Consider the following 13271-nt stretch of genomic DNA (forward strand, 5'->3'; position numbering starts at 1 on the left):
CCCATTTCAGTATGAAGAAATGTAGTTTGATTGCAAAAAAAAAGGAAATTGACTTCTTATCAAGAAACAGCTTTTTGCTTGCAGCAAAGATGATAAAACCTAGCCATCAAAAGAGGAAGTCTTGCTCTTAGGTGCAAAAAAGAGGTTTCCGTGTAGAACACTTGCTAAAGATCTTTGGAAAGAACAGTAACTTTTTCAAAAGCCATGCTGTGTTGAAGGAAATAATGTACATAGGCACCTCATGGGATTGACATAATTCCATTTTTAATAGCATAAATCACAAATCAATAAGCTCAGTGTAAAATACACTTTGCTTTGTACAAAGTGAATACTAAGTCATGTTTGTATAACTGCTGTGGTGCCAAGAAAAGAATGAAGACACAGCATGTGGGTACTTGCCAACCTGACCACTGTGTGTGTGTGTACTGACCTTTCCTGCAGCTTCCCACTCCTCCAGTCTCTGCCCTGATCAGAGTCCCGCAGAAGAGCTTGTTCTCTTCCAGCCCAATTTTGTTGGTTTTGTCCTCTAGATACCTTTATAACTGTGATGATAATTTTTTTTTAGATTAATTTCATAAATGGTATTTAACAAGTGACACTCCAAGAACAGATGTGGAAGTCATCTGCCTAATAATTCAAGCTGCAAACTGTATCTACTTTATTTCAAATGTCCCTTACCTTAAATCAGGGTACCAAAAGAGAGCTGTAACTTGCTTTTATTTAGAGTTCACTTTACTTTCACCTTCATACTACTTAGGTGAAAAAATTGTGATAGCATGTAGAGCAAAATAACAAAAAATACTTTCAAAACCTGAGAGAAATAAAGAAGCGAACAAAGTGTTTTCCTTTGTTTTTCAAAGGATCAGAGGACAGGAAGATAAAGCATCATGCAGAATCAGAAGTGAACTACAGTATTGAGATCTCCTTATACTTCTGACACTCTGAGGTGCTATCACCGTAAGTGGCACAATTAAGATGGGGATTATACTCAAGTGGCTTCTTGGCCCCAGAACCACTGTATGCTAGCTACAGAAATAAATTTGGCTATGAATGGTTAAAAAATAAATTAATGAAGCATAAGAGCTGTCTGCTCAATGCCTTCTGTCAGGCAAGAGTCCAGACTGCTGTAATTGCATACAGACTTTAGTGCAGAACACAGAAACAAGCTGGTCATCTGTAGTCTCAGCCTGCAGTGGCAGACTGAGTCTATTCACCTGGTGGAAAACCTTGGCCACCCACTCCTCCATAGCTGTGAGTGCTCAGTGCTAAATTTCTGGCTCTCTTTAGGAAGCTTTGGAAGCATTTTATTTGATTGCTGCTACTAGCTGTTGTCAATACTGGAATAAAGATCAATAGGTTATATACTACAGCTTAGAGCTGAGGAGTCCTGTGCCAAAAGAGCACATGGACTTTCATTTCTTACTGAGAAATTATCTGCCTGGGAATAACTAAGATTAATTTTTATTCACTTGCTCTTATGAACTGTTGGAAAAAAACCAGAGAAGAAAGGATGACTTCATTTGGAGTGGTAATATGCTGGAACAAACAGCTACTCAAACTGAGGGAAGAAGCAGGTTTTTTACTGCATTTGGCTCAATGAATTGTGATCTTTTTCTTCCTGTGCAAAGAGGTATTAAAATGACATGAGCTGTAAGCAAAATGTTTCCCTTCAACTCAGACCACAACTGAGAGGAATTGTCCTGACAGTATTGCTCATCTTTCATGAACTAAATACTACCTATAACCTACCAAAATTCAGAGATTTTGCATGTGTCCCCTACGAGAATTCAGGGATGGGAGCATCTGTCCTCAGTCTCCTCAATTTACTGAAGTCCTGCTCTCTATTGTTTTAGTTCAGTGGCTAATTCTTCATTCACTAAAGGGCTGACTCTAGCAAGAGAAACTGAGTTTTCCCTTTCCAGGATATCAGAAGGAAACAAAGTACAAGAGGGCTTGAGGAGATGGAGCAGATTTGGCTAGTTTTTCCACCAACAGCTGTAAAAGGGGAAGGTGACTGTGAGAGTGGGACCAAAACTGAGTCCGTTACGTTCTCCACTTTGCTCTACACAGACAGATGATTTTTCAGCATAGATTCATTTTTATGGCCCATGTCATAAAGTCAGGTCAGAATTTATTAATCTTCAGGATTTTTTGTAAGGATGAGTTAAGAGAGAGGAGATTTAGAAGGGAGCAGAGCCCTTCAAAAAGGTTGGGGTAGTCTGTGGTCTCAGCTCCAATTCATCACTGCCTTAATCTACTTCATTAGCAGTGTGAAACAGGCTCTGCGCGCATTTTTCAAATGCTTAGGTGAGCAAAGTCTTTAAGTTAAAAGACTGAAGTAATCTGGCAAGCCAAGCCTTGTCTGGAGATGCTGGACTTCCTTGCATGCTAAGTGTGAGCTCTGCTTGAGTACCTTGAAAAGCAAAGGCATTGCATGACCTTTGGCCATGTTGCTCCTGAAGAAGCTGTCAGGGCAGAATGGAGCAAAGCAGAGTTCTGCTCCACCATATAATTTTTCTTCCAGCCTTTCCACTCCTGTGCCCTGCACTGCAAGTAACTATTTTTTTTCCTCTGGCTCTATGATGTGGTGGACAAGATGATTAGCACTGTGACATTATCTCAGATAGTGTTATTCTCAAAGCTATGCTGTGTACGTTAGTATAGATGTAGACTTCTTTTTGCTAAGAAAATGGGAGAAGACACCAGGTTTGTGTTTGGTTATGCTGTCACTGTGAACACAGTAATGATGCTAAACAAGGAAGATGGAGTTCTGGTTAGCTACATTTAATCGTAGCTAACCAGCTATGTAATCGTAGCTACATTTAATCATGATGCACTTTTGTGCATGAGGCTTTATCATGGAAAATTTGAGAGCACGGAAGACTTGAGGAGAGCTGACAGTCACTAAGATTAAGGCACTGCCTTTCTATCTTGCCCTATCAGTCAGGGCTCTCTGTAGTGAGAACTGATTTCAGAGGGGAATTAAACCATGTTTGCCATTTCCCTCTGAACTCTGTGGTGACATTGGCTGAGGTCATAGCATTGTCCTCGCCAATGTCCTTTATTGAAAAATCCATGGAGGGCTCATTTCCAGCGAGAATTCACTACTACTCAAGAGCTTCCAGGTTGTACAATCTTCCTTTTAAAGGAAGAATGGTAAAATATTAGAAGCCATGGGGAGAGGGGCAAGCTATGGGTCAGAAAACAAAGCTTCTGAGCAAGTATTTAATCTGAATTTAGCTTAATCTCTGAACCAATTTTCATATTATTCAGCTGATGTTGCTATTTACTGCAGGGACAGTAGTGTACACTGAATTATTACATGGCTAATACAGTAATTCTATACTAATGCTGATAAAATAATGCTATAATAATCTCTTCCTGTACATTCACTGTGAGGCTTTTTTTTCCAGAGAACCGTCCGGTCTCCTCGTGTATAATTGCTTTCCAAGTGCCCTGACTTTATGTTGTGAGATTACATTAGTCAAATTTAAACCCTCCATTAGATGTCAATGAACTGTAACCATTGTGACCGCATGGTTATTTCCCCAGGTGCAAACAGCCAATGCCCAATTTAAAGATTCCATTCTGACAAATGGGTTAGAATAATGAAAACATGACGGGAAATGGTTGGGTGCTTCACTGACTAATTGAACAGGATCCTTGCAATTTGTTCTATGATACATGATTTTTCACAGCCACGGGTGAGTAACAAATCTATCATGTTTAATGTTTCAGAGTTAACTGATGAAACTTCCTGAACTGAAAGGTACCTGTATTTTTTCTTTGGAACAACTTAAGCTAAATGCTAAATTTCCTTTGCACAGTTAGTGTTTTGTTTTGTTTGGGTTTTTTTTGAATGGGACTGTTTGAAGAACAAGACATTCAAGTTCTATTTTGAAGCAAAATATCTTTCTGCATGTATGTTATCATTAATATCTGAGGAACCTAGTTTTAAAGAACAATGAAGGATAGTGCTTTCAGGGCCAATTTTCATTGGTTTGAATAAAGACGTGATTTGAAAAAGATTTCAAAGGGCTTTGGATCAGGTCCTAATGTTACTTCATTCTATAGGATATGTTCCTTTGTTAGCATTTTCCAAGTATTACTTGTTTAAATCTGGATTTTGAGTTCCTTAAAGATTTTTATCAGAAATCCAGCAGCCATACCTTAACTGGCTAGAGTAAACTAGAGTAAAATGCTATTTTACTTCAGTGCAGTTACTGAGGTATTCTCTGCTCCTAGTTTGTATTTTGCACACACAGGGGTAGATGGGATGATCTAATGCCTTCTATTAACTCTTATTTCTATTATCTAAGTAATTTTTAATGCAGACATCAGCAACAGTATTTTTTAAGATGTTGTAAGTGATCCACAGTTAAACATTCAGACCCTGAGGAAGTTTATTTTAATATTCTAATACAGCATGCTAATCTGCTATACTAATCTGTTTAAGTCAAGTCAGCTAATGAATGATGCCTGCTGGCCATCATATCCACAGTATGTGGATAGTATTTGATGTATTGAGCTTTATAAAATATAGGAAAAATGTGTTTCCTTTCAAAAATGTGGGACAGTCACAATTTTATTGGAAAAGTGACATCATTCCAGAAAGTTTAGCTCTAGCAAGTGTTTATAATTAGAATCCTTATTCAAGTCTATCAATCGCTGGGGTTTTTTTCCACTTTTCCTATTATTTAAAACTGCATCAGCATTCAGGCTTTAAAAAACCAGTCGCAAAATATATTTCATAGTGTTAAAATACAGCATCAGAGCAAGCACTGAAATGAGACTTCCCAGCATGATATTCTATACCGGCATTTAAAGGACAGATTGATTTTTACAGTGTTCCATCACAAAATTTTGTATAGATGTTATGATTGCAAAGTCAAATAATAAATAGCTGAAAGAGGACAGGTAGAGAGTGACTTTGCTTTGCTTTACTTTTGCCTTCTTCATCAATTTACAGTATGACATTATCCATTATCTTTCTGAAGCAGAAATGCAGTGGGGGTGGTTTTTTAACCACTTCATAGCTTTTCACTGGGAGCCACATTCAGTAGTATGGTTCAAATGGTTTATATCACTTAATTTAAATAGGTTTATGCTTCTGTGAAGTCATGAAGTATTTTAAAGCTGCTGGAATGTGTGTGTAAATGCCACCCTTAAAGTTTAGATCTATTTTGATAACAGAACAGGTAGGAACATCGCTTCTTTACTCCAGCAGAACAGGTTTTCATAATCCAGGTCACATTTCCAATTACACTAATTTCAGTGTAAAATCAACAGTTTGTCTATTAGCTCAGCTTTCTTTATACAGTTCCACTACTTGTGTGCTAAACAGTGCAAAGGAGTCAGTACTAGATCTAGAAGCAAATGATGGCTTCATGTTTAAAGGACAAATTGCTAGTAAAATTCCCATTGTGGTGAACTATTTTTTGCAGAAGAAAATGTGAGTGTATGGTTGCAGTTGGTATCTTCTGGGTATTATTAATTCAACCAATGATGCTTTAACCATTTGAACCAAAAATCTGAAAAGCTTTAACAAAGATACAAACATTGTGATTTGATTATTTTTCTCACACTGATGGCTTTCTTTGAAATATATTCATTCTTTTTTTTTTTAACTATGTCCTTCCTAAAAACATATACTTAAGGTAAAAAAACTGGCCAGCCTTAGGCCAATTGCATATTTAAGTTGTATTTTCCTTAGAATCACGTCACTGTGAAAGGCTCCCCAGTGTGTGCTACCACTGTCAAACTTCTTTGTAAATGGAGCAAAAAGTCCGTGTTTTCAGATCTCTAGCTCCAACCTCACAACTGAATTGACATGTAAAAAAAAATTGTCTTGAGAATATGACCACTGACAAAACTGCCAAAAATGAGCTGGCTGAGAAACTTTTTTTTTCTTAAGAAACTTCTGGAACTTTAGGATAATTTCAACAAACAGTTTTTGGAGATCTTCTGTTTCAGACTATTTCAATCAATCAGACACAGCAAAAGGCAGGAGGGAGGGAGCAGAATAAGCTCTGTGTTTTCACTGAAGAAGTGAGTGAAATTTTTTTTCCCACTTAGGGAAAATTCTCACTCTCATCTTCAGTGAAAACATAGTCTCAAGGGACTTAAAGCTGCCAGGAATATATGCTTGCTTTTTTGGGGAACCTACATTTATTTCAACATAAACTGAATAATGTCAGCTGGAATTTAAGCCCTTGTTAAATCCTCTTCCATATGCTTGATACAAATCCAGCTGAAGTGAAGTTTAATGATTTGTAGATAGGTCCCATGTGAAACAGTGATACGTATATGATGCTTTCCTTCCTTTCCGGTCAGAAGCAGGTGTTACATGCTTTCTCTGTTATATAGAAGAGCAGAAAGAGAACTTGGAAATGTGCACACAGTAGAGACTTTAACTAAGGAGTACCATAGCTTGTTCAGCCCATTTGCCATCTGTCTGAGAGAATGGAAAAACTATGATTAAGATTGTAAATTTTTCCACTGTATGTGGGGGTGAGTAAAAACTCATGTGATTTTATGTTGTGAGTGACTATTCTAGTTCTGGCTAGATATTTTGCTATTGCAGTGGTGATTTGGCTTTACACATTTACTTAAGGAGAGAATTTGGGTCACAATTTAGGGGGTCACAGAATGTGAGGCGTTCAGAATTTACCGTCCAGTGGATGAATAAATCATCTCTGCTCATCAGAAACTTTTAGGCAAGAAAAACTACATCCATAGAGTAGCAATCAATGAACCAATGTCCAAATGAATGGATGTACTGAATGAAGTTCTGCAGACGTCTGTCTTGCTTCTGGTATAATCCGGTAATATTGATAATGATGTGGATTAACACAATGGAGAATACCGCTATAAAATTTGATCATGACATAAAGGTAGGACAGACTGCAGGTACGCTGAAGAATAGGACTAGAAATGAAAATGCCCTTAACAAACACTTAAAATGGGCTGAAGAATCTAAGGTGCTATTAAATACAAACAATAGCAGGCAGGATTAATCAACTGTGAAAATATAGTTTGGAAAGCAACTGGGTCTGTAGCAAATTGTTTGCAAAAAATGAGTGGCTTTGGTGGATCACAAACTGAATGCGAATCAACAATGGGATACTTCTGTTAAAAAAACAAATGTCATACTGGGTTGCATAAACAGGAATATAATCCGTGAAATGTAAAATAATCCTTCTCCTTTGCTCAGTGTTGGTAAGACTGGTGCTGTAGTGCTGTTATGCACTCATCACTTCAAGAAGGATGTGCTAGAATCCGGAGGAGATCAGTGGAAATTATCAGAGGTTTGGGAAATACACCCTACCAAGGAAAATTGAATGAATTGCTTTCTTCATCTGAAGAGGGAGACTTTCTAGTATTATTCAAATAAATACAGCCTACTTACAAAGTGGAAAGGAATTATTATGTTCCATATCCTTGGTGGATTGCACAGGAAGTAAGGGGTTTAAATTATGACAGGTAAGACTCAGACTAGATATTAGGAAAAAATATTTTAGCAATAAGGATAGTGAAGCATTAATTGCCTGGGGAGTTCTTCAGGCATCTTTGATAAACATCAGTTAAAATGACACAAGAATAATTGAACTTTGCCTTGGATGCTTAAAATTCATCAAGAGACTTTGATCTTTCCAGCCTGACTTACTGATGATTCAGTGATGTGTCAGAGATGTACACATAAAATTCAGGAGGAAAAGATAAAAAAGAGATGGGTTTGGTTGGGAGTCAGCAGTTCTTGAAAGCCAGTTTGGAGGGAAAAGTAACAAAAATGAAAGGCTGGCACTTTATAGGATGTGAAATTATTAGAAGTCACACATGCATCCTGAACCACTTGACTGGCTCCTATCATGTTGCTCCATTTCAATCTAGGGATGGGTGTATTTCCTGCATCCTCAGATAATTTCAGAGCCAAGCTTCTTCTCAGCCCTTCCCACTTGTAAGGAACTGCCTGGCTGTGGTTAATCACACATCTGTTGACAGTATGAAGGGTTTTGGTAGTTTTAATACTATTAGCAGAAAAGAAGTGGTTCCTTTAGAGGGCTAAACAGGTAAAAACTCAGCGGGCTGGGAAGTCAGGTGGTATAACACAAATAATCTGTGGATTGTGTCTTCTACACAGAAGACTTCTTGTGTTATTTGGGTATAAGATGTTAAACCTTTGATATCTGAATGTGTTATAATATGCTTAAAATGAGGTTATGAGAGGTTTATACAGAAGTATAAACATACAAATGTTGATGTTTAATGACTGGAATAAAGTATTGTAACTATGCTTTGGGATACCGTACATTAAACAAAGGTGTGGCTGAGATTACTTTGGTTATGAAAGGGCATGGTTTGGGGAGGTCTTCTGCAGCACTTTTCCCCAGGTGCCATCTTGGATGCCAGGCCTGCCTGGCCAAAACTAGTGCTACCAGCAGATTTTACCTCACAAAAGTGCTTCTTTAACAAAAAAGTGTTAACTTCGTGTCCTTATTTCTGCTATGTGTGACATCTGCTCGGCATGTCAGTGTGACTAGTTAGGAATAAGCCTGTCCAGAGGAGCAGGTCTGCCGGGTAACTTGTCCCATCTGAGAGCTGTGGGAGTGCAGCTGGTGGTGGTGATGCCACAGATGTTGGTGTGGCCCTGGGGTCCCTCCCAGCCACCCCTCTTGTCTCCCGATTGTCCCCCTGTCATGGTCCTGCTGGCTGCTGCCAGCCGGGATGGGACAAGGCAGGGGCTGGTCTCCTGCCTGCCGCTCCCTCATAACTGAGGCAGGATCTGTAATATTAATATCTCAGTCTATAACCTACGGATGTCACCTGCACAAAAGCAGTAGTTTATTTTAATACAGCCATTAATGGGGACAGGGCTGTCTGCAGTGGGCTGCAAAGCCCCGTGGAGCAGCCCTCACTTGAGGCAGGAGGCATTGAAGCCTTTCAGAGGCATTGCACTTTGGGGTGAGTTGGGCATGTTTCTCTGAGGTGTTTTTCTACTCTGTAGTTTCACTGTGTCTGGGACATCTATTCTAATTTGTGCTGTGATCAGTGGCATTGTCCTGGGATAATGAGGGCAAAACTGAGGTAAGCAGGAGTTTAATGTAATATTGTCGTATGTTCACAGACAAACGTATGTTCATACTTTCTCCCCCCCGCTCTCTCTCTTCAGGACTTCTGATTTAAGTAACTAATCATCATGTCTGAACCTGTTGTTCTGCGTAGCATCAAGAGATTGGGAGAGGATAACTACGCTTTTGACTTGGATGGCAAATGTAAGAAGTTTATTCTTCAGTCAGCTCCTTATTTTATAAAGCATGTAAAATAGGTGGTGTATGTTCATACTCTCTCCCCCCCGCTCTCTCTCTTCAGGACTTCTGATTTAAGTAACTAATCATCATGTCTGAACCTGTTGTTCTGCGTAGCATCAAGAGATTGGGAGAGGATAACTACGCTTTTGACTTGGATGGCAAATGTAAGAAGTTTATTCTTCAGTCAGCTCCTTATTTTATAAAGCATGTAAAATAGGTGGTGGATGGCCTAAGTGGAGCAAATAGTCTACAGAATACAAAACAAATAGTCTGTGGAAAAAATACAGTTATGTGGTACCTGCTGTTATGGGTATGCTCCCTGCAAAACAACTTTTCTGTAAAAACTATGTGTCACAATTGCTACTCATGGACAATCTTTACTTATCAGTCTACAAGTTCACGGTATCTACCTAGGTTTTTATACTCAGCACTTTGATGTACAAGTAAAGGGCTTTTACTTGGGGGGGGGGGGGGGGGATGAAAAAAAGGGGGGGGGGGGGGGGGAGTTCCATCTTCCATAGTTTCTAGAGCTGCTTTCAACAAACACATGTATCTGTAGTCATACTTATATTAGGCAGAATTCTTATGAGCTATTGCTATGTGAAGATCTGCATTCCTTCTCCTCATCAGAGCTTTTCATCTTTTCTTCCACTTTTCCTTTGCAATGTGCACTTTTCCGTTTTGCCAATCCAAATGCAGCAAGAGTCAAGGAGAAACATGAAGAGAAACTGATAAATACTTCGAGTTCTGTTTATAAGACTTGAGAAAAGCTGACAGAGAGGGGCATTAAATATTTATACTGAATGTAAGGTACAAAGGAAAGCAAAACAGTAGCACATAATGGAAGATAAATTGCAATACAGTGCAATGTACATGCTCCTCACATAGAGTAAAAAGGGTTCACAACAGGATTCCAGCACTCAGATATCACCAGATTCCCTAAGCATACATACATTTTGTATTTTCAAATTCCCTGACAGCTGTGGCCTAATCCTTTCATTCTCCTAGGACCCAATGAAATGCTTTAGACCATGCATGAAATAGCCTGTGTTCTAAAAACAGGCCTTATTGGGATTTACAAATGTGGCATTCACTCCCAATTTCACCTGCTTCATCAGAAAAATAGGTGCTTTTGTGTGGGCTCTGAACAAAACACAGCTTGAGGAGGAGGGATGCTTTTTTATCTTGGGTTCTCTTTTTTTTCTTTTAATGCATCAGATGTATTGTTAGAACAATTAAGCTGGATAGTGATAAAGACTATGCGGTTTTATTTCACTTGAAATACTTTGACAGATTACCTCCAGAAAACTGGAGACTCATGTTGAAAGACAGTCCCTCTCTCTTGGAACTATTTTTCACCAACAAAAAGAAATCAAAGCAAACCATACTAGACTGAGTTACAGTGAATTTTTTTCCCCTGCCTAGACAACAGCTCAGGTTTAAGGCAGTCCAGCCTCAGCCTCTTTCATTCCATGGGAACCGTACATCTACCTTTTGTTAAAACTTGTGGCATGCAGCAAAATTCTTCACATAACCATGTATATAATGAAATTTCAGACAATAATCACACTTTTTCAAGACCTTGTGACTGATTTTTAATGAGAGCCCTCTTCAAGTCTCTCTCCCTGCTCTACAGAACCACAGTGTCCCAGCTATAACTTGATCTGTAGTGTCTGTTGTTATTTTTAAAACTTAGTAGTTTCTAATTGATGCTAAGTATCTATTTCAAATCTAGTATCATTCATTGTTTGGGTTTGGGATTTCCTTCCAATCTTTATCTGTAATAGGATGTCTCATAGGACTGTGGGCATAACAGTAGAGTCTGAACACATTTGGAGTATTCAGTCTGAGCTTGGACTAAGCCTTGATTGTGGTTATTTTTGTAGAGATTGACTGATATCTGCAAACATAAAAGCAGCTGTTCCATTAGAAGACAGTACATGTGATTTTTTTGCTCTGACATTAGAAACTGAACAAGAGCTTCAGGTGCAGAAGGTCTTATGTTCCCACCTTCTGTCTCTCTGTGTTAGCCAGATAATTCCTTTCGTTTTAATCATCCTCATCAAATCTCTTTCACTTTGCTGGGATTATTCTCCTAGACTAGATAATCTCCTATTCAACAGATTCAAAGGTCTGTTTTTGTTAGGAACTTCAAATCTATTGTTATAGCTGGAAAGAAGATAGTGTAGGAAATTATTGTCCTAATAGCTTGAACGTGTTCTTAAAATCAAAGCTGGCGTGCTAGATTCTGCAGCTGATTTTAAAGTCTGCAACACAGCAGTGGCAACCTCAGCTCCATGACTGTGAAAGAAACAAATGTGAATGTTTTCCGAAAGTCTGCTCTCTCTCCAGTATATTGCTACCCCAGCACACTGCTCTGCATCCTGCTGGAATGAGCAGCCATCTGCGTGCTGAAGCAGTACGGATCTCCCCACTCCCCTCCCCTGCTGTGTTTTGTTTTGTTTTTAAAAATTCTCACTTAGGCTGCTAACTAAAGGCAGTTTCAATGCATGGGGCATTGTGGGCTCTAATACTGGTGGAGAGGGGTGAGGAGTGACTAGAAAAGGGAGTGAATAGATAAAGGGGTATGTCTTTCTAGTTCTGGGACAGAAAACTGTTTGTCTCTTCCAGCCACTTACTTAGAACTCCCAGATTGCCCAGATTTATCTAGCTGGTTTGGGAGGTTGTTTTTTGTCTGCTAGTTTGTCTTACGTTCTTGTCGCTTTTACTTGTTGTAGGATTTTGGCAAAAGACTTTCTATTGGGACCAAAGCTATTCCTCTTTTTACAGTTGGGGTTTTTTTGGCCTATCAAGTGAGTTTGCCTCTGGTTTCTCAGTTTCCTTGGAAATGCACTGTGTTTTCTGCTTAATGTAGTGAGCAGTTTGTTGAACTGCTAGAGCGCCTTTCCCAAAGCAAACATCATTGCTTTAAAACCTTACTGGCATTCTGCTGATTGATCTCTTCTGCTCTGTAATCTCCAGTGAGGTTTGTTTCAATGACCATCTTTTGTACATATTAGTAAAAATTAACCGTCTCTGGATAAACCCTTGAACACCACATCTGCAGGTGTGGTTAAAAGCCAGCTTTAGTTGGGAGCCTTTTGAGTACAATTTTTCATCACTTGAATCAAGTATCAGATTTCCTCAGGCTTAACTTTTACTGTGTTCTCGCAATACCAGTAAAAACTCAAATTCTTGGTAATGTTCTTCAGCTTTTCCTTGATTCTGTGCTTTTTTCAAATTGTAAAATTTCTTTCTTAAATGCCTTAATTCCTCTTTCAGAATTTTTTGAGCATTCAAAGATTACTATAGCTTTTTTCTTTAGGGTTAATAAATTCTTTCATCTTCCCTACATTCTTTTATTTTCTATAAAAATCTTTTTCTACTTTTTCAATTGTAGCAGTGTGAACTATTACTCATCTGTTTCTTTCTTTCTAATTAATCATAGGTAACATCATCCCAAATTCTCCTCCTGCTTAAAAACTGCTGGCCTGCAAGAGCTGGCCTGCAGTTCCTTGCACTCTTAAATAGCATTGATATAATCTTGTATCCGTCTTCAAGTTCATAGATTAGGGTTTCTTCACCTTTGAAGAATGCTTATTTTGCTCTCTAAATTGATATGACTCAGAAAGCTATTTCACCAGACTCTTTTGTTCCTCCCATTTTCTTCCCAGTAGCCAATTCCTTCATTTTTTGCAAAACACTTTGCATTACCAGCCTCCAGAGGAAGCTTTCTCTAAACCTTAACTTTTCCGATAAACCCTGGAGAATCTTCTAGGAATAGTTTCAAACCACTACAGCTGTTACCAGCTGCCAAACTTCAAAAAACTGCAAACAGATGTTTCTTTTTCCTTCACAAAGGGCTCTTTTTGAACACCAAATGGTTCTTTGTAATAATAATTTTACAAATTAAAACCTTTCTGGAAAATGTCTGGGATTCTTGGGATACACATACGTCCTTAT

The 13271-nt window shown here is 38.6% G+C and overlaps 1 protein-coding gene across 3 annotated transcripts in view; it reads left to right on the top strand.

Moving 5' to 3' along the window:
* Nucleotides 1-9396: 9396 nt before the first annotated feature.
* The window catches only part of ABCB11 (ATP binding cassette subfamily B member 11), a 43179-nt gene continuing 39304 nt past the window's right edge, over nucleotides 9397-13271 (top strand). Inside the window, exon 1 of one of the 3 annotated variants that reach the window (XM_009274880.1) lies at nucleotides 9397-9479. In XM_009274880.1, coding sequence (XP_009273155.1) covers nucleotides 9397-9479 — 83 coding nt within the window. The remainder of the gene's footprint in view (nucleotides 9480-13271) is intronic. The other 2 variants (XM_019470927.1, XM_019470928.1) reach the window with 2 other exon arrangements.

This window comes from Aptenodytes forsteri, unplaced genomic scaffold (genome assembly GCF_000699145.1).
Source record: "Aptenodytes forsteri isolate BGI_AS27 unplaced genomic scaffold, ASM69914v1 Scaffold255, whole genome shotgun sequence".
Taxonomy (NCBI): domain Eukaryota; kingdom Metazoa; phylum Chordata; class Aves; order Sphenisciformes; family Spheniscidae; genus Aptenodytes; species Aptenodytes forsteri.